This window comes from Alosa alosa, chromosome 3, assembly GCF_017589495.1.
Source record: "Alosa alosa isolate M-15738 ecotype Scorff River chromosome 3, AALO_Geno_1.1, whole genome shotgun sequence".
NCBI lineage: Eukaryota > Metazoa > Chordata > Actinopteri > Clupeiformes > Clupeidae > Alosa > Alosa alosa.
In genome coordinates this window covers 36,543,115-36,565,073 of record NC_063191.1, presented here as the reverse complement: position 1 = coordinate 36,565,073, position 21,959 = coordinate 36,543,115, and the positions used below count along the sequence as shown (strand labels likewise).

Here is a 21,959-nt window from a genome sequence, read left to right as displayed (position 1 = left end):
TCATATTATAGGCAGAAATTAGATCCAGTGTCTACACTTAATATACAGAATATACTCATTTTTTCTTTTATATCATTTTCCTGATCCATTCCAATTTAATGTGATGACACCTCCTGTTAATACAAGCTTATCTTTTGATACATAATCTGATTGGTCTGCTGTTGTTATTGTGGGTTTGGGTGCAATACTGCAGTCCTCTTGTACAAACCTTAAGATAACCCTGAATGAATAGTGAAAGATATCACAGAATTTACTTGATAGTGCTAACCCAGAGCCTGTCCGGTAAACAGAGTTACATCTCATTTATCCCAATCCATGAATTAGTGAAACATACCCAGCACAGTGAACACACAGTGAGGTGAAGCACACACTAATCCCGACGCAGTGAGCAGCCTGCAACAACAGCGGCGCTCGAGGAGCAGGGATTGGTTAGGTGCCTTGCTCAAGGGCACTTCAGCCGTTCCTACTGGTCAGGGTAACCCTCCGGTTACAAGTCCGAAGCATTAACCAATAGGCCACGGCTGCCCTTTCTTGGTAGTATCTGTAGTCTCAGTATGCTATAGAAGCAATAAGTATGCAGGTACTGTAAGTGAGTTAAAAGCATGGATTAATGAACAGACCCAGGGTCCCAGGAGCTCTGGTGCTCTACACAAAGGTGCTACTATAATATAGGCTTGTACTGGGTTTGTTCATCTCATGTCTGAATGATGTCCATTTATATCCACAAAAGTCACCAGAATGATCTAAGGGACTATTCATCAAAATCTTCTCCCAGGGGAAAACACCCCTGGATCCCGTTGGACAATGTTGATCAGGGCGTATATCTTGGTTAAGGGGCCCGCTTACCTCACAGGGAAAAAAAGTTCAGGCTCAGGATTTTTTTCTACCATCACCCCTGCATCATGTACAAGAAAGCATACCATTTTTAAAGCTGATGTGATATTATTCATGCCATCCATGACAGGTGAAAAATACAACATTCATTGTCCAGATTAATGCACACACACACATACCATACATGTACACATAATGACTCTACATACAAAAAAACTAGTGTGTGTGTCTTGGACTGGTAATGAATCTAGTGTGTGTGTGTGTGTGGTGGGTTGGTGGCAATGCTGAATCTAGTGTCTGTTTCGGGGATGGTAATGTTGAATCTAGTGTGTGTGTGTGTGTGTCTGTGTGTTAGGTTGGATTGGTGATGATGCTGAATCTAGTGTGTGTGCTGGGTTGGTGGTGATGCTGAAATCAAATGGCTCAGCTTCATGTCACTGGTGATGTGGCTAGTGACTCCGAAGCTCTGAGATGCGTATCAAAAAAGGATGAATTTTGAGTTTTCAGTGATAATTTTTTTTTTTTTTTTTAACTATTTTTTTGGTTGCTTTTTTATGCCTTTAATGCGACAGGATAGTGGAGAGTGACAGGAAGTGAGTGGGAGAGAGAGTCGGGGTGGGATCCGGAAAGGACCACGGGGCGGGAATCGAACCCGGGTCGCCGGCGTACGGTGCCCCAGCCAGTTGCGCTACGGCTGTGGCCTATGATTCTTTGTATGGAGCTGTGCCCCACTAGTGTTTGCAGAGGTGCATTCAAATTCCTTGAACAGAGGCAAACGTTCGCAGCGAACATGTTGGTGTCTAAATACATTTAAAAGATTTTGTGTAAACATTCCATCTCCATGGTAAATCTCTGTGTAAACATTCCATCTCCATGGTAAATCTAAACATTCCATCTCCATGGTAAATCTCTGTGTAAACATTCCATCTCCATGGTAAATCTCTGTGCAACTCCCACAGTGTTCACGGAACTAAATCCTCAAACTGTTTGTGAGTGTTCGCAAACGTTCGTGGGAAAATTGAAAGTAAACAAAAAATGGCGTTTGCCTGTGAATTTGAACACACCTCAGGTTCAAAGAGCTTCACCATCACTAGGTCCTAATGGTCCTGAACTCACTCAGCCAGCACAGCTCGTTTACAAAGACACATTTTAATCAACAGGCTTTAATCAACAGGGAAATCATTAGGATTGACATTATAAAAACTCCACCCCCACATTGCACTTGATTTTATTAAGGTCAAATTATTATCTTACTATATGACCTCTCCATTCCACAATCTCTACTCTCATTTATTCGATTTTCTACCCTACTAATCATTCAACCATTTACAATCTAGTCAAACATATATAGGCTTTCAAAACAAAGAAAATGACAAACCATTCAATGAACAGGATAGTCAAAAGTATTTTAAAAAGCGGTCAGTTTCACTCAAAGAAAGTTTAAGATGATTCCACCTCTTGCACTCAGTGATAATGTTCCGATTAAGAGAATAATCTCGATTCCAGGACTCGTAAGAAACGTATCCACCTTTTTCTTAGAAGGCCAAATTGTGAAGAGCTTTATTAGGAGTTATCTGTAGCTAAATGGCTACTCCTACTTCTGACAAACGCTTCTGGCGACTAAAATAAATAACCATTAATAATCAATAATAACACCTCATTATCCTCTTAGTAACTAGCTACACGGGGAACCTACTGAAACATGGAACTGAACTGCAGTAAGGCACTGCTGGTTGTAGAAGTCCTTCTGGGACAGATGGGGTAAAGGCCCATTGGAATTTACTCTTTCCTGTTGGCATGGAGATGATGATCAATGCATTCTCCTGGTTACGCGTTTCTGGCTGTAAACAAACAGCTGCCCCACGGCACCGTGGTGACCTCTTCTGACACATTCAATATGTTCTTTTTTCACAGTACAAAATGCCACTTAAAGGGCTTATAAAACTATGCAGTCCCAATGCTAAGGACGACAATGAGTTCCAGTCAGATTTACATTCACATCGACATAGACAAAAATAAAATATGCCACTCAGCTTGGCAAAACATTCCCTTCTTGGCTGCAAGAATCTTTTGTATGTCAGTAAAATCGAGGTGGGTGAGACTACATTCACTTTTGCAAAAGTGTGGGTGGATATATCTGTGTGTCACCCATGTAATCTCTGGAGTGTCTGTATATGCATAGGACGTGTCTTGTGCCATCACGTGTGTGAGGGGGCGAGTGAGTCACCGTCACATATTGACTAATAAATTCAGCTCAATTTTAACCTGTCAGTGTCAGACTACTACATGTCCTACCAGTCATTGTCACGCCGGTTTCCACTGAACGGTACCTGCTCAACTCAGTTAAACTCTACTCAATTTTGGTTAACCAGGTGCTTCCTTTTCGACCCCAGAAAAGTACCCCTTTAAAAGTACCCCTTTAACCTAGCTGGGTGGGAAAGCGTCACAGAAAGAAACTACCATTAATATGGGACACACAGTAACAGGGCAATTCCACGGAAAATGGACTTTTTGTCACATCCATAACGCCAGTGAAATGCCTTGGCATTTGTATGATGTGAATGATAACATTCTTTTTTTGTGCATTTTTTCTCATGTACATTCTTCAGCCAAAAATAGAAAATGCTCAAATTTCATGTAATCATTCACATCATACCATCACATTTTATTGGCGTTATGGATGTTACAAAAAACAATTTTCCATCAACAATTATAATGATGATGGAGGAAATCAGGGGGATTCTTTCTGATTCTTGGTATGCGACTGCTTATGTTAACATCAAATTTTAATCTATGAGAAACCGTAGAGAGACGGAACGCTTTTTCGAATTGCAGAGCGTTATTCCATTGTCAGAGTGCTAGATTGAATTTACGAATACACCTGTTTTGAATAACAATGTAATGTAATGTAATTGACAATAATGGCAACTGCTTCGAGCTAGCACTGACAGTATAGTATAGCAAAATTATTGAAAATGCCAGGCGTGTTCAGAATGTCAGTTTTACACAGGAATGACCAGAGCGACCAATCAGTAACCAGCAATCCTTCCCTTCCTCTTCCCCTTTAGTACGGCCTCAGCTCGCTTGAAGCCTCCACACAGGTGGTACTAAAAATAGTACCTGGTACCAGTTTTCCCGTATGGAAAATCAAAAAAGGCGAGTAAAGTCGAGGCGAGTTGAGAAGATACTATTCAGTGAAAAACCAGCATTACTGCCTGTCTTTCAGGCCCTCCCATCAGATACGCAACAAGAGACATCAGTTTACAGAGATCAACCATATGGGAATAAAAACATAAAACAGGAATGCAGAGCAGCTAAATAACAAATGTATTTCCATAGCTAACATTTTGTAGTGTCAGAAGCAATCCAGTTCAGTTCCCCCATCTGAAGGATGCATCCTTTTTGAGTTGCGTTCCTCAGTCAACGGTGAAGTATCCTCAGCATCTGATACGGAGAGCTTCGGATAAGGAAGGGTCCTCAGTCAATGCTGAAGCATGCAGAAATCAGATACGGATAGTCTTGGATCAGAAAGTATCCTCGGCACCAGATACAGATAATCTCGGATAGGGAAGCATCCTCAGCATCAGAACGGATAGCCTCGGAGAAGGAAGGTTCCTTAGTAACGCTGAAGCATCCTTAGCAACTGAATCCTGAACAGATTTGAGGAGCTCCTCTTAGCTGGACATACCTGGGATGGGAGCTGTGTAGTGTTGGTGAAAAGGGGGTGAGGGTGGGAGGAACAGCTGATTCATGACGCTGATGGGGATGGTTCTGTTCTTGAAACTTGACAGACACGTCTAGGGATGGCCGATCTCAACTGTGATGTTGACGTAGAGAGGAACTCTCTGGATGGAGACGGTTCTATAGGAACAGGAGTTCAGCCCATTTGAACGCCACATCTGAGGAGTCCGCCGCAATAGAGACATCCTACACACACACACACACACATTAATACATGTATATTTAAGTGAAGTCTTTTTTCAGAATACTTTAAATGTTTTTTTGTTAATATTGCAGATTCTCGCTGTAAAGTGCACACACACACACCTGTCCTTGTTAATCTCGTTGCCGACGTCCCTCTTGTGGAACACCATGGTGTAGCGGCCCACCTCAGGTGAAGGCCTCACGATCTTCATCTTCTGCAGCTCCACCCTGAGAAGGAGCAGGGAACTGCATAATGAGGGTGTCTGTGTCTGTGGGTTTATTTTGATGAGATGCTAATAATTGTACCCATGCCGCAGGTCATGACAAGTCAAAGGGACAAAGTTCGAGTCAATAACATGGAAGTCCAAGACGAGTTGCAAATAATTTCTAATTTCATCAAGTCGAGTCTGAAGTCATCAAAAACGTGCCTGGAGTCTGACTTGAGTCCAAGTCATGTGACTTGAGTCCACACCTCTGCTTTATACCCACTCCTCTACTGCCCCAGTACCCCATAATTACTGCTCCAATACCCCATACCCACTCCTCTACTGCCCCAATACCCCATACCCACTCCTCTACTGCTCCAATACCCCATACCCACTCCTCTACTGCTCCAATACCCCATTCCCACTCCTCTACTGCCCCAATACCCCATTCCCACTCCTCTACTGCTCCAATACCCCATTCCCACTCCTCTACTGCCCCAATACCCCATTCCCACTCCTCTACTGCCCCAATACCCTATACTGAAATTTCTTCTGGCCGTGTGTGTGAGTGTGTGTGTGTGTGTGTGTGTGTATGTGTGTGTTAGTGTGTGTGTGTGTGTGTGTGTCTGCATGTGTGTGCGTGTGCGTGTGTACCGTATTCTGAGGTCGTCGTCCTCCCCTCCCCAGCCCCAGTAGCCGTTGGAGAAGCCGTTGACGCGGGAGAACTGCTCTTTTGTCATTGCCGTCACACCTCCAAAATAGCCTTTATAGCGCAGCCTGGGGATGGCAACATCACACCCAAAATCACACCTTCAGCAACATCACACACAGCTTTTTCTTTTTAACACAGAATGGTTAAAGTGTGTTGTTACGAAAATACATAAGCTACACCCAGGTACACACTGATAGTTTTGTTTATTTTTAATGGCACCTGCTACACAACAACTATGTGTGGCTGACGGTCCCTCAGGGGGTGGGGCTACACCCTTAATTGACTGCGACGAGGGCACCTGTGCTGGTTGGGGTTTGGGAACATGGCGTTTCGCAATGGAGAGTTGTGTTGACTCTGAAGACGGCGGTGGATGTTCTTTCGTATTTTTGGCCTGGTGTGATCAGCCGGAGGCCTACCAAGTTTCTCCAGGATTGGAGAGTGTCCCTTTGAATGAGTGACGGGTTTTGCGTTGTTTTTGGCTAGCCATATAGTTTTGTTTTCAGTACGTCGCCGAGTTGCCTAGTATCCACGCCGGGTTACGCCAACGCCAGCACACACTTGTACACGGGAAATACCTGGGAATACACCAAAGTTTTGAAACAAACTAAAACTGCACATCCTCGGAAGGAGGACAAAGAGCCGCGCGGGCTCTTCCGCGAGAAGGCAACGGCCCTGAGAACAGTCCCCGTGAGACAAGGTAAGCTCCATCTACCTGGGGAATCTGTCTGGTGCCGTTTCTGTTGGTTTTGGTTTGTTTACACACACTCACGCACACAACACACACACACCAACACTTAGTGTTGCTCCCGTTTCCCTCCACACACGTTTACGGGGGTTTGACGAGCCGGGAGGGTTAACTGGGACGTAACAGTGTTCATCAACCAAACCTGGTTGACCATTGGATCACAGCATCAGGGACACTAGACAGGTGCGCGCTGCCCAGAGAATGCCCAAAGCCCAAACCCCAAGATTCTAAAAGTCCCCAGAGAATGCCCAATACACACTCACACACCATTACACCATTTTATTTATTCTCTAAAGTTGAGCTGGCTCCTGAGCACAAGACATTTCATTACTGGTAAATCCTTAGAAGAGTACATGACCATAAACTTGAACTTCACACTTTGAGTGCCAAAAACGCAATATTGCGTTTTTTTTTGTTCCCATGCATTGAGTGCCAAAAATGCAATATTGCGTTTTTAGCTTTTTTTTTAATTACATAATAGCCACTCTAACACATGTGCGATTTTGGGAACTCTATGATAAATATAACAAATAGATGACGATCGAAAACGCACAATCGGGACATTTTATCATAACTGGCTTTTGACGCATGCACGTCAGGTCAAAACCAGGCCATTTATTTTCGTGGGTTTATCACTAAGTGGCAGTCTCGCCAGGTCACTTCCCGGAAACTTTACAGGCAACACTTCTTAGGTGCTGACGGGGAAAATTAAAAAGTTGAAGAAAAAGATATTGCAGCAGGTGCGTTTTCGCCAGACAACGCTGTATGAGTCCACCTTTCTACTAAGACAAGATGGCTCTGACCACTACAATCAGGGGAGACCAGGATTACCACACAATCAAGGGAGACCACACGCCAGGTCAAAAACATTAGAATGAGTGACTGACCACCGTGCTGAGGCACGAGTCACGCTTGCACATCCTTACCAGAGTGCCGAATATGTCGGTGATGGTGACCAAGAGGAGGAATTATGGAGCCCGACAGCAGTAGAAAAGTGGTTTCGTGAACAGAAAAACTATATTTATCTCACCCCTTCTTTTACCCAGAAATGTAAGTGTCAGAAGAGTGACAGGCTCAAACAGCGCATATTTCATAAAAGATCTCCATTTCTAGAAAAAACAAAACAAAAATAAAACAGGGATTTTGATGAAAACTAGCTACTGTTTAGCTAGGGATTTCTCAGGAACAGAGGCATGTAGAAATACACGGTTTGTACCCACTGTGAGCTTAAAGTCTCACTTTTCAAACGAGCCATAGTATTTGTCCATAGCAATAACATAGAATACGCTGCGGCTCTACAAAAATCGACGACAATGGTCTATATTTCTGGCACTCTGGGCCGAAGCTTCCGAAAACAGCGCGGCATTCAAAGTGTTAAAGTGTAATTCCGGCGAAAATTGACCCCAGGGTGTTTTTCTGCATTAAAACACATAAAATAAGCCGTGGAGACAGTATTTTTCATTGACCAACCACTACAGAGCTTGGCCCGCTATATGCTATAGCCCCAAATCGCAAACAGTGGATTAGCTAGGGGCGGGACAGGATTCAGGAACTAAAACAGGCCCATCTTCTGTCTGACTCGAGTCACGTTAACCCATGCATTAAACCACATGTCACTTGAATGCTTGAACATACCGGCAGTTCACGTTGACAATGGAGAAACGCTTAGCTTACTTCGTTCATGACAGAAATTAAGTTTTGTGCCAACAAGTTGTAAAAACACAACCCACAACACTGCCTTTATTTGGTGCAAATCTCCTTTACTTTATAGTTTGCGATTCACATTAGGCCTACTAGGCCATCACCGCGAGTGCATACGAAATGTTTTGCAATTTACCTAAGTTACTACCAGCAGTTGTTGCTTTTTTACTGCGTCGATTCGCGATTCAGTGCGCATCTAATGTATCAACGGTGTCTTCGCGGAGACATCCTCTTTATTTTAATTTTTGCTGTTGTTGCGAGCGAGCTTAGGCCTATAGACTACGATATGGGAAATACTTTATACGATCTGCTTCAGAAATGAATGGGGTTTCCTGGGCCTGTGCTACACCTTTCCACCAAGTTTGCGAAAATTGAAGTTTTTGCGATGTTGACAAACATGCGTAGCACATGGTCTTGATAGCGCATGCCACTAACGTCTGTAAAAACAATATTTATGGAATAAAACTAGACAGGTAAGCCTACCTCGGATTAGCATTGCTGTTTACTCTTAAACTGCAATTTTCAGCCGTCAGTGGAGGGCATATAGCCTACTATGCATCCAGACAATATTTTGCGTCTCCCCTAATTCTGAAGCAGTGGCACCGCTAACTGAAGAGGAAACACTGAGAAGAAAGTTAATGCTTTAAATATGCTACAGCAATACAATATATAATATGTGAACTGAAACTGGACGGGCCATAATAACCTCTGACTAGTTTAGGCTGTTAAATTGCAATGTGAGCGGCAGCCAGCAGGGGATACGTCGCAGGATTATTTAAAAAGCAAATGTGCGTCTGCCCTGATTCTGATAGGCTACCGTGGCGGTATTAATATAAACCGTGGGGGGCCACCATGCTGAAATAAACGTAGAGGAAACACTGAAATATACAGCTTATTTGATGTGTTTTAATGCAGAAAAAACCCTGGGGTCCATTTTCGCCGTTATTACACTTTAAGAATGCCCAACAAACCCCAACATGGTAAAGATCTCCAGAAAATGCCCAACAAACCCCAACATGGTAAAGATCTCCAGAAAATGCCCAACAAACCCCAACATTCCGAAGTGTCGGACACTGGTTGCTGATACCGATTTAGAATGTTCAGTAAACCAACTTCCAGTTCCACACTGCCCAGACAGTAATGGAAAAGAATGTCTTTTGGACATGTCAAACTCAAAAACTCCATCCAACAAACACCAACAAAGACTTAACAGACTGATAGTGCACACTGACCCAACTGTTGGTGTTTGTTGGGGCAGTGTGTAAGCACCTTCCAGCAAGCTGTATCCACTGGTGTCAGTTTAACTCACTTGTATCCTGTTACATTGCGCCCGACCACCAGGTGTTTGGGCTGCTGGGTGTCGCAGGTGTAGAGGTTGTGGTCGTTCTCAGGCACCAGGTCCACGTCGTGGAAAATGAAGCAGTCCCACGGCTGATCCTTCAGAGCCTCCAGGTAGCCCACATTCAGCAGTTTTGCACGGTTAAACGCAACATTGCCAGCCTGGGACACACACACACGTGCAAAATAATATATGTGCCACATGACCTTCAGCTACTTCAACGTTCAGCCCAAAATTAAAGCACACCTGGTGGATGACATAGTTGTTTAAAGCATTACTCTCAAAAAGAATTTCAAGTTTTTGCCTGAAATTGCACTGTGCCTATTTACAAGGGCATTGTTCCCACCTCTTCTGGGGCCTACCATCAAATGTTGGACCTCTATAGAAAGCCGAGAACCTCTAGTTTTCGTAGGAAACAGTCAAAATAAATGTGTGATGTACTCACAAAGAGTTACAGAGGCAAGAATATAGTTTTTTTTTCTTTCTGCCGGATTACAAGCATCTCTAAACTGACCACATTTCAGCCCTCTAGGTCTCGATATCCCTTACAAACACAACTGAGCCCTAGCACCAGGTCTTGTGAAGTTGTGTGCAAAAGTAGATCAATATAGAATGAAAATATGAGTGCTTTATTTGCCAAGGTATGCCCATGCGTTTTGTAAAATGCCTATGGATACTCCCCATAGGACTTTTTGTTATCCAAAATGCATACTAACAATCAAATGCTTATTGCACATGAACCCCTTTGTGTAGAAGCATAATCCTGGTCTCAAATGAAAGGTAACACTTTGAGGTTTCATGCTTGTATTTGGATTATACTTCAGGGGTTCTGATATGGAATGACTACACTAAATATGGAATGATAACAAAAATGTCTATTTTTGCATTTACTTTGTTGGTTCAATGAGTGTGTATAAGATAGACTATACATCTGTACAACTAATATTGGATAACACAACATGAAGATTCAATTTCTATGGATTCTTGTGAATATTTCAGTACCCAATATGTTGCATCTACTTATTATGCTGCAGCTACACTGCAGCCAGAAGTAAGGGGTAGCACCAAAAGCGGAAGGGGGGGGAGGGGGGCATTTTAAGATTAATCTAAGAATGTAAAGCACTATACAGATTGTACATGAAAAAAGTTGTAATTTTTGGATTCCCAAGAGCCAAAGCTTTGAAATGGTGTAGAACATTACTATGCTACATAGCAATATGGTGCATACAATTGATTTAGAATGTTGAGGGGAGGTGGGGGAGGGGGGTAACCGTCCTGCCGGTGGGAAACTGAAAGTTATGTGGTTTTAAGCAGTAATAATTAAAAGACATAAAAAACAACATAGAATGATTACTCAGTGATGGTGATACTAGTCAAGCACCCAGTGAACAGCAGCACTCTATGGAGATTATTGAAGAAATTCCAAACTGTGCGTGCACTAGGGGTGTAACGGTATGTATGTATTCGTATTGAACCGAAACGGTACGGGCGTCACGGTTTGGTGCATGAATTTACAGAGAATACACGGTATAAAAATAAATAAAACTAAAGTAATTATTGCAATGCGGAACTACTGTTCGATACGCGAGTTCATGGACACCTAATCTGTAGTCCCGCTTTAGCTCTGTGAAGCGCTCATTGGTGCATAGGTAGCCAAGGCCCGCCTACGTAGGTTATAGTTTTTTGTCAGGTCGACGGTCGAGGGAGTCAGTCAGAGATAGCAGCAGCACTAGGATGGGTATGGCGAGCGGTTCCGACCCACAAGAGAGGTCTCTTTAAGATCGCAAGTTTGAGAAAACTTCGGTTTCCTAATCAGTTACAGTAGTACAGATGAGAGAGTGGTGGATAAGACTGTGTCAGCATTGGGTCATCAGTTGTTGGGTATGTGAGTGGAAATACATTGAACATGCTATTGCACATACGACTCAATCACCTACCCAATCACTGGAACGAGACAAAAAAATGTCGCCCTGCATTTCTTATAAGCCTTTAGATCAGACATGTCCAAGTCAAGGCCCGCGGGCCGGATGAATTATCTACGGCCCCCGGGATGATATTTGATTAGTATTAGAACCGGCCCGCAGGCCACAGCGGCCGGCTGCTGTTTTGCACGCTCCAATACTCCATTCCCCACAATGCAACGGTAGCCCGCGAACTCACTGCGGCGCCGCAAGTGGGCCTCGGCTTCATTATTTATCAGTATTCAGTCAGGGCAGATGGCAACTTTCAGCTACCCCCCTCCCCAGTGTTGTGCCTGAAATCGTTCATATTTTGATCGAACGTGAACTGAACGTACTGTATTACTGATTGATGAACGTTACTGTGTGAACTCGTTCATTCTGGTGTCTGAACGGCACGCTCTTTCAGTTTAACTTCGTTGAATAGGGTGACAGATTTCTACAGAGCCTTCCACGCGAAAACCCAGCTAAAACACAGGCCTTAATATGGAAGCATGCAGGTAGTAGTAGTAGTAGTAGTAGTAGGCCTTTATTGTCACATAGTCACAAAGTAACCAGCGAAATGAACCATCAACCTGTCCATACATTACACAAACATACATATAATATGACAAGGGGGGTAGACAGGACAGGGAGACAGGGCATTGAGGAAGAATACAGCATAACATGAGGAGAGGGGAGGAGAAAAAAAGACTGTGGGGAGTACAGTGGGGAACAGACTATGCTCCTGTGGGGAGTACAGTGGGGAACCCCCAGACTATGCTCTGACGATGGTCTGCAGAGTGAAATTATTCCCGGGCCATCGTCTGATAATTTGCTGCGCAATTGATCAAGGAGCCGCGGACAGAAAAAGAAAACAAACATTTCTGCAATTAGTAGGAAATACTTGTTAGTTTGGTGTCATCAAAGATAGAGGCATAGAAATAAGTCGTGGTATGAGCGTTTATTCAATGCATGCGTGCACGTTGGTAGCAAAGCTTCAACCTATTGGAAGGCTATTTAATTATGAAACGACATTTAATAGAACGACGTGGATTTATGCAACTTCCATAAAAAAACAGAGCACAGACTATATAAAACACTGTTTGGCATTAAGTATTAAAGTCAGCCAAAAGCTATTAATTAGTCTTAGTTAAAGATCTCCAGATCAGTGATTTACGCATGATCTGATCCGCCATTTAACGTTCACAAAAGCTGGTATTGTGTGTCTCCTGAATCCTTACATTCAGGCATTCAAATTAAATGTAATTAAATAGCATATAAATATTCTATGTGTATGATGCTTGCATGAGGGAAACATCCCAAAACAATGGCACCCATAACTGCTGTTGTTTTGAGAAGTATTTCTCATGCAACAATGCAAAAACAATGAAACTATTGTAGGCCTAATTATATTTTACATTAGTAAAGCAGTACTCTGATGTGCATGTTTTCACAAACTTTTGTGAACAATCTTAGCACTTTAAACATTGACTGTTTTGAAGTGCATGTATAGCAATATAGTATAAAAATAATAATAATTGTGATATATGATTATTTGATGGGGGGTGGGAGGAGGGGGTGGGTTCATGTAGGTGGGCCCTATGACCCCAAAGTATGCCTTGACTGGGCCTCAGGTCAAAGAAGTTTGAGAAAGGATGATGTAGACGACAAAGCAGCAAGGAGGCATCATATGATCATTTAAACAAGTTTTATGTCAAGGTCGGTGAGGATGGGAAAAATCGTACATTCCTGTGCAAACTTTGCCCGCACTTCAGTCACAGTCATTATTCATTTAATCATTAAATAAAATACAGTAGGCCTACACGTCTTGGTACAATAGGTTACGTGCAGTCATTTTAATATGTTTTAATAAACATTGAACCAGTCCGGCCCTCGGCTTGTAGCAAATTTGTTTTTATGGCCCTCTAATGTATTTGACTTTGACATCCCTGCTTTAGATACACCTACAAATAGGGCCAAAACGCTTAAAATGATTTTGTAATGATGGAAAGCGGTGTAAACCGTGTGGTGATCACCTTTATGTGAGGGCAACTTGTGTTGTGCTCTCACATGAAGAGCTGGTGTAAACCGTGTGGTGATCACCTTTATGTTAGGGCAACTTGTGTTGTGCTCTCACATGAAGAGCTGGCAGTAAGTGTCAAGTGTCAATGCTAACCAGGCTAATAAACAAACCATGCGAACGGTAAAGTCATGTGACATTTAGTTAGGCTCCGTTTATGAAATGAAAGGAGCAATTTGTTTTTTTTGTTTTCTAGAAAGCAAAATAGTGTGACATTTTCACAGTTTTTTTTAAATCATTATTCTATGTAATTTGCACTTTCATAAATAAGAGATGCTGTAGGCCTATTTTCAGTTTTATAGCTGATTGTCTTATTTTGTTTACAAGTTACAGATTAAGTCTGTAGATGATGTGGGCTACTTGTTTACTGTTTACATCTTACTTTGCACACTTCAGGCTGTTGCAGCTAGCTCAGGGGAGAGATTAGCACTAGCTAGTAGGCCCTACAGCTAGCTCAGGGGAGAGATTAGCACTAGCTAGTAGGCCCTACAGCTAGCTCAGGGGAGAGATTGTAGCACTAGCTAGTAGGCCCTACAGCTAGCTCAGGGGAGAGATTGTAGCACTAGCTAGTAGGCCCTACAGCTAGCTCAGGGGAGAGATTAGCACTAGCTAGTAGGCCCTACTGACACATTCACAATAAAAAAAATTGCCTTTGCATTTTTTTTGCTTTTCCCTCCATTGGACCGAACTCGGACCGAACCGTGATGTCTGAACCGAGGTATGAACTGAACCGTGACTTCTGTGTACCGTTACACCCCTAGCATGCACACATATTCCCTTTCAGGGCCAAAATGGCCAACCACAGGGCTCGATAGTCCCCCTCGTGGAGTAATGTAAACAAGGTCGTAACTCATCCGCCGCTCACGGCCCTCAAACCCGCCACCTCAACACACACCGGCATGGGAGTCGAACGCTCTAACCACTGAGCTAAAAGCCCAGGCTTCCAACTCAGCGGTTAGAAGCGTTCTTAAGGTTAGCGGTGTGAGGATTTACACGTGCAACTAGCGTGCTAGCTCAGTTCGCCTCCATTTGTGTGTGTGATGTCCCTGATGATCGACGTAGATGCCGTAGTGTAGCTGCTCTCTCTGCAGGAGAGAGAGTGTGTGTGTGTGTGTGTAAAATACACCTGACATAGTTGTAATTAATGAACACATCAAAGCCGTTACAATAATAGAAATTGGTTGCTCTTTCGATGCTTACATGGACACCTGCTATGCTTCAAAACTGTTAAAATATCAACCATTGTACAATGTTTTCAATAACTCTGGCTACTCCAATTGTAAAACTGTAAAATCATTGCCCTCATTTTTGGTAGTTTAGGCCATGTGCACAAGATGTGTGTAAGAGGCCTGCAGATCTGCGGACTACATAAGAACAAGGCCAAGAAACTGACAAGATATTGCTCTGTATCAGCAGTAATTGGTAGCCTCTACATATGGAGGCGTAGGTGCCACCTTTACCCCTAATGTGCATAATGGACTGGATATTGGCTGCTGTTGTACACCTTTCTATCACATTTGGATTATGCCATGATATATGCTTATCTTCTAATCCAAATAAAGAATTTAAATGTGTGTGTTGTACCTGATGAATGACGTAGATGCCGTAGTGTAGCTGCTGTCTCTGCAGGAAAGGGTGCAGGTAGTGGAGCAGGTAGAGAAGGTGCTTCTCACGGTTTCTATGGGGGATCAGCACAGCAACCTTCTGCCTGCTGATGCAGTTGCTAGGCTGCGACTGGCCCCCCGGGGACAGCTGCTCGCGGTTCTCCTCCTCAACATCCGACAGGGACAGAGAGGGAGGGAATGACAGGGCTATAGCGCCACCTGGTGGGGTGGAAGGCACACACACACAGATCAAACAACAGAGAAACACACTTCATTTGTATGCACCTCTCTGATCCATACCCAGCTACTCTCAACCAACTGCGAAACCACACTTGGTGATCCACTTAATCACGTTACCATGTCCTGTTCCCACACACACAACCACTCTCTCTGACAAGTTCTTGCTTTCCCACACACACACACACACATACACATAGCCTAGAAATCTAGACGCACCCCTACATTTGCTGCCAGGGCTAGCCTAGCAACTCTCCGTTGGCTTGTGAGCTCCAGAAATAGAAAATTAATCAGGACATTGAAATCGTGTATAGAGTCGTTTGGTGGGCTTAACATAATGATTGATGGCAGAGTTGCAACGGTTTGGCTTGAATTCCCTGCTACTTAAAAACAAATATCCTATTGCGTGCAGAGGGAATTTGAAAGACAACTGATTATCCCGCCCCTCGGACTGAGCACTGCGAACGGTGAGTGCCCAGACCCTACATTTTAATGTGGGTCTGGCTCGCCAGGCTAACACACACACACACACACACACACACTCTCCCAGACTCACGCAGCAGTGGTGGGTGCTCTGAGCAGATCTGTAGCGGGGGCCTTGTAGGTTTCTCAGTAGCGGCTGCAGGTAGCTGTGAGGCGCGGTCGTGTTTGGCCCCCCCCAGCGGAGAGTTGACGTTCCGCAGGTCCACAGCACTCCCCCAAATCAGACGGGGGCTCTCCTGGGGGACACAGGCAGAGAAGCAGACCAGTAAGCCAACTAGTCATGAGTTCAGTCACGTTAGTGTGTGTGTGTGTACGTGCCATGCTTAACCGGCTAGCCCTGATAATGTGTGTGTGGTGCTCAACTAGATGGCCCTGACGTTGGGTGTGTACGTGCCATGCTCACCTGGCTAACCCTGACCGCGTGCGTACGTGCGTGCGTGTGTGTGTGTGCGGAGTTTAAAATTGGCACCCGCCACGCCGTTTGGCGAAATTCATTCAGGAGAGCTCAACGTTGTATTGATTTTAATGTCACCAAAGTAATAAACTGAGTGTTCTGACTAGCAGGTGGTTTATAGGAGGAAGAAGTATTGCACTAAATTGGACTATTTATTGGGCTAATTAACTAAACTGTCCTAGTCGTCCTTAAGCGTGTCCAATTGCATAACGTAATTTAGAGGTGCGTAAACGCTTTTCCCAATTTCAGGAGGTGCGTAAACAGCATTTTGTTGTCTTTGTACTTGTACTCTGCACAATGACAATAAAGTTGAATCTATTTTCATCTAATATCTTTTTAATGATTACATCGGTTTGTGGCCGGTGTAAATATATTTTGGCCAGCTATTTTTTTCTGTTTATCAGCCATTGGCAGACAAGTCAATAAGTTAATTGTATACCCTGTGTGTGTGTGTGTGTTGTGCTCACCTGGATGGCCCTGATGGTGTCATTCACAGCTAATTGTATACTCTGTGTGTGCGCGTGTTGTGCTCACCTGGATGGCCCTGATGGTGTCATTCACAGCTAATTGTATACCCTGTGTGTGTGCGTGTTGTGCTCACCTGGATGGCCCTGATGGTGTCATTCACAGCTAATTGTATACCCTGTGTGTGTGTGTGTGTGTGTTGTGCTCACCTGGATGGACCTGTGTGTGTGTGTTGTGCTCACCTGGATGGCCCTGATGGTGTCATTCACAGCTAATTGTATACCCTGTGTGTGTGTGTGTGTGTTGTGCTCACCTGGATGGCCCTGATGGTGTCATTCACAGCTAATTGTATACCCTGTGTGTGTGTGTGTGTGTGTGTGTGTGTGTGTGTGTGTTGTGTGCTCACCTGGATGGCCCTGATGGTGTCATTCACAGCTAATTGTATACCCTGTGTGTGTGTGTGTGTGTTGTGCTCACCTGGATGGCCCTGATGGTGTCATTCACAGCTAATTGTATACCCTGTGTGTGTGTGTGTGTGTGTGTGTGTGTGTTGTGTGCTCACCTGGATGGCCCTGATGGTGTCATTCACAGCAAAAGAGGTGATCCAGACGAGCAGTACAAGAGCCAGCAGCAGCAGGAAGAGGAACTTGGCCCTCCTGGTCAGCTTACACACCGCAGAGATCATCATCAGCACAGGAGCAACTGAAGTCCCCTGGTGGACAGGTGAGGGAACACCTCAGCCAGGTGTCTGTGGTCACTGCGTCAGTTGCATTGGTCAAGGGATTGCCTCAAGTCCGTGTTCCTCGTCCTCATTAAGGCAAATGATGAAAAAACACTGCTTCAGTTACTCAAAGTAACCTCCATCTTTCCATCTTTGACAGTCAGGGTGCCGTGTGTGTGTGTGTGTGTGTGTAATAGCAGAGGAGGGCAGTAGTCCGTGGCAGGTTAGGAGTCCAGACAATGATTAACGCTTGAGCTTCTCGTCCGTCTGACTCAACAGGTTTCCCCTCCTCTCTAGTAAGACAGTATCTGGAGTCCAATATTTCAAGGCATCAACAGACAAGTCCACGGATCACTGTGTTTGTGTCCAAAACGTAACTGGACCCCAGGTAAACTCCTACATGTCAGATTTCCCTTACCAACCAGAACCGGAAGCCCCCCCGCCCGCTCAACACTGGCGTTGCCAGGAGGATGTTTGTCTCGTGTCTTGTCTGAACTTGTCGACTGAGGTCTGGTAGTAGTCTACCTGCAACCACAAGGCAAGATCAGATTTGAGACACAGATTTGATACATTACAAATATCACAACAGTCTGTGTGTGTGTGTGTGTGTGTATTTGCTTCAGTACAAATACCACAACAGTTTTTCTTGATAGCACAACAGTCTGTCTAATCCCACCGATGCGACATGTCATGTGCCGAAATGCAGGGGCGCAAAGAGGAAGAGTGGAGCTTCACTGGCATTCTAGAATCTCAGCAGAGACGTCTAATTTGCAGACAGCACTGATCATGCTGCTTTAGAAAGAGAGAAATCTCTGTGGAGATAACAGACCCAGGGAGGAAAGTCTCATTTAAGTGAATTATTCTTTTGCTCAGCTTTCAAGAGCTAGGGGGATACAGCATGACACAGGGCAGAATGTGTCTGATAGGTTGCATTTAGGGTGTTTCTTGAGAATCACACCTCCTTATCTTTTGCCCTTGGAGTAGTGTTAATCAGTGATCTGCTAGCCTGAAGATTTCCTGTTGCACACACACACCTCACTCACTTCCATAGCTTCCATGTCAACACATTCACACACACAAAACGTCCACAGCCTTCATGTCTCCCCAATAAACACACTATCAGCTTTTTAAATTCTGCTACCAGTTGGACTTCTTACATCATATAACAATAGTGAGAATGGACAAGCATATCGCCTTTCAGATGAATTCGGTTCAACTCGCGGTAGCCTGAACACTGATCAGGCTGGTTCACAAAACTTCACAGTAGGCATGGCCCACCAGTTCCCATACCTGTGTGTTCTTTATAGATCAGTGACTGCAGGATATGAAACCGGAGATTTATCTTTTGTCTCTTAAATTCTGAGCAAACAATGGAGGAACACATTCTATTCTGCTGTTTGGCTACTTGCCACGTAACGTTAACATACGTCTTCATCAACCTTTTTGTACCCCAAAACCAAACCTAACATTGTCTTTGATATGAACATTTTACACAGTATTGGTATTTTTTTAAAATGTACATAAAAATACAATTGTGTAGTTGCACTGACTATGGTATATTATTATATACTAGCCTGGGTGAACCCAGACGAACCTTCGTTCTACTACAAGTTGCCATTTCACTACTGGTTGCGTGCCATCGTGAAATTAGCAGTTTACAGTTAACTTTGTTGCTGACACTCCGTTAGCTCTAACGTAGCGCGTTACACAAATATATCTCCAAAATTGACAACACTGTCGCTAAGCTAGCTAACGTTGGATATTCAACTAAAGAGCTAAAGTTATGCCAGCAAAATGAACAAGCGTAACGGTAGTGTTGCATTTCAACAAGACCCGTATTCAAATGTTCAGAACTAGTTAAAATCACTGTATTGTTACTTGAAGTTAGCTCACAGTTAATAAAATAAGTAGTTTTAGCTTGCAAGAGTAGTATAACGTTAGATAGCCCCGTTAGCTGACCGCTGTCACGCTTTCCGGTGAAATATTATTTGGTCACCGCTATTTACCGATTTGCGGCTCCCATTGAACACATGTAAACAAAACGTCAATTATGTGCTCAAACTAACGCCGCTGATTATACCAGCAACCATTTGACTTTGATAACAAACTACACTTTCGTACAACATATATACAGCAAAAATAACAGAATTTGGATCAAGAAAGGTAGAGAAATCTCGGGAGGAAGAACATTGACGCTGCTTGACAGGGAGTGCTTTGCATTTCCCCTTGTACATGAGTCATAACTTGCTACTTTAGAGGCCGTTATCCCAGCCTACTTGTTAGAGTAATTTCATTCCAAAACATACCTTCATATTACATCACAATTTATAAATGAACTAAGTTTAAAAAGAAAAAACACAATATATTAGAGGGATTACACGAATAATTAGTAAGAACAAACAAGATTGCTACCGTAAATTCTGTTATTCCTGCTCTATACATGTACCAACATGTAGTTTATTATCAAAGTGAAATGGTTGCTGGCATAAGTCAGTAGTTTAACCACATAATTTACGATTTGTTTACATGTGGAATGGAAGTCAATGGGAGCCGAAAATCGGTAAATAGCGGTGACCAAATATTATATCCCCGGATAGCTGAGTATCACCACTTCAACGATAACGTAACATACATTCCAGCATCATCATGTCAAAACAAGCAAATGTGGACGAGAAAAGGCCAGGCCGCGTCCAGCCTCAGCAGTCATAACCTAATGTCGCTTAAGATTACACAATTAAGAGAACTGGTCGAAAAAAGCTCCATCTCACCTCCTCTTTTCTCCTGGAGTTTCAGGAGTCCAAGCTGACGTTGACATCTTCGAGTGAACTGCGAGCATCAGGCGAGTTCGACTTGCGGCAGATCTATGCAGATCCAGAGCCCATCTACGGAGAGCCTTGCCATTCCGTATTAAGTCCCATTGTACCGAATTTTGGATGCAGTTCCACCAGAGTTCCACTGGGGGCGATCGCCATGAGTGCAGAATGAATGGGAGTCAATGGAGCTAGACGGCTAAAATTGTCTCTTTCACCTGATTGTCGTTGACAAATCTCAGATTTGATTGTAGTTTGTATAACTTCAACATGGGTTATAGGTCAAAAGTTGAATGAACGAGTACTTATGCCCTTTTGATTTCTTACAGGTTGGGTCGTTGTTGCACATAACACGCTAGCATTGTGCTAATGAATGACGTCATTGACACATTTGAAAGGCTTTTAAGAACAATTAAGTGACTTTAAAAAATATAATACTCAACCAAGTGTATTTTCTTTGCCTCCCCTTTCGAATACAATACTCAAATTACTTGAAAAAAAAAAATATCTCGAGAAAAGTGGATTTTGAGAGGTACAGCTCCATAGACCTCCATGCATTCTGCACTCGTGGACGAGCGCCCTCATGTGGAACCACAGAAGGAACTGCAACCAGTTCAGAAACCGGAAGTTTTCCGAGAGTGGCAGTTCTCCCCTTATTAGACATTCTCTGGCAGATCTGACTTGATGTGATGCATGCTGGGTTGAACACAATGCATACTGGGATGGACGCAAGGGGGCAGGCGAATTCCCGGAAGTAGAAGAATCGACGTAGGCTGGAGGGACCACCTCTCTGCTAACTCCCATAGAAGCCCATTCATTCTAGGATTTTTTTGAAATACCATAACTTCATATAACATATATCCTGTGCCGATATTGTAGCTTCTGTGTAATCCACATAAACACTACAAAGGCAAAACAGACTCCACTACCTCGTCCGTAACGTTGGTTACCCGTAAGAAGAATGGTTAGCTTGTTCGTTTGGAGGGAAGTTAGCTTTGACGTAATCTCTCTTTCGTGCCGTAGGGAGATAACCGTATTGTTTGGATAAGAAGCTCAGTCCACCTTACTGTCTATGACGGTAACTCATAAGCAAAACCTAGCATACACGACCGTATGTTAAGGTAAAGCATTACACAGAGGCAACCTAATAATAATAAAAAAGTAAACCTAATTTTTTTTTAAACGGCACTAATCATTACAAAGGTTTTCAATGGATTTGACCGTAGGTCGGAAAAGTGGAAAGAAGATTAGCTTCAAGGCTATAACTTTTTTGTTTTGTTGACTGTTTTCGAAGATGATCATGTATGGTAGCTTCAACATTAACACGACTTGGTGAGGATGATATTAATAATAGTACATAAATAAATGTTTAACTTTGATGGCGAAGGAAGTGTGAGAAGAATTTCTGTGTATCTATCATATGAGTTACAAGATTCAGTTCGATGGCTAACGTCACAAAGTTAAGTGTGAGTCTGCGCAGTAGTGGGGGGACCAACTGAAAAATCGTTCTATTTGAGTCAGTGCCCTCCCATTGAAAACGACGTTCGTCTGAGTCTGTTCGTCCATTTCTTTTACTGTCTATGCTTCTGTCAGCCGGGGAGGGACTTACCACCGTGACACCATGTCACATGACCTTAAAATATCGCGGGAGTCTTAGCCTGCAGACAGATCTTGCAGTTGCCTTCCACGAGCTGCACGAGCTGA

The 21,959-nt window shown here is 43.5% G+C and overlaps 1 protein-coding gene across 7 annotated transcripts; it reads right to left on the bottom strand.

Annotated features, from left to right (window-relative positions):
- Positions 1–1,964: 1,964 nt before the first annotated feature.
- On the bottom strand, positions 1,965–20,344 carry b4galt4 (UDP-Gal:betaGlcNAc beta 1,4- galactosyltransferase, polypeptide 4). 7 transcript variants are annotated; one of them, XM_048239038.1, is made up of 9 exons: positions 20,214–20,344; positions 18,078–18,257; positions 17,287–17,970; positions 15,879–16,041; positions 15,066–15,304; positions 9,432–9,622; positions 5,619–5,741; positions 4,882–4,986; positions 1,965–4,761 (listed from the first exon to the last, which is right to left on the bottom strand). In XM_048239038.1, the coding sequence occupies exons 3-9, from the start codon at positions 17,410–17,412 to the stop codon at positions 4,632–4,634; spliced, it is 1,077 nt and encodes a 358-aa protein (XP_048094995.1). In that variant the 5' UTR covers positions 17,413–17,970; positions 18,078–18,257; positions 20,214–20,344; the 3' UTR covers positions 1,965–4,631. The 7 variants fall into 7 exon arrangements, with proteins under 7 accessions (XP_048094995.1, XP_048094998.1, XP_048095000.1 ...); XM_048239041.1 differs by having other exon boundaries at positions 18,122–18,257; XM_048239043.1 differs by lacking the exon at positions 18,078–18,257 and having other exon boundaries at positions 17,287–17,753; positions 17,864–17,970.
- Between the last annotated feature and the right edge of the window lie 1,615 nt (positions 20,345–21,959).

Excerpts from the sequence above, each read along its gene's own strand:
- b4galt4 (XM_048239038.1), bottom strand. The coding sequence starts at position 17,412 with ATGATGATCTCTGCGGTGTGTAAGCTGACCAGGAGGGCCAAGTTCCTC. Across the intron at positions 15,305-15,878 it reads AGAGCACCCACCACTGCTGC|GTGGCGCTATAGCCCTGTCA; the intron begins GTGAGTCTGGGA and ends CCACCCCACCAG. Across the intron at positions 5,742-9,431 it reads CGCAATGTAACAGGATACAA|GCTGCGCTATAAAGGCTATT; the intron begins GTGAGTTAAACT and ends TGCCATCCCCAG.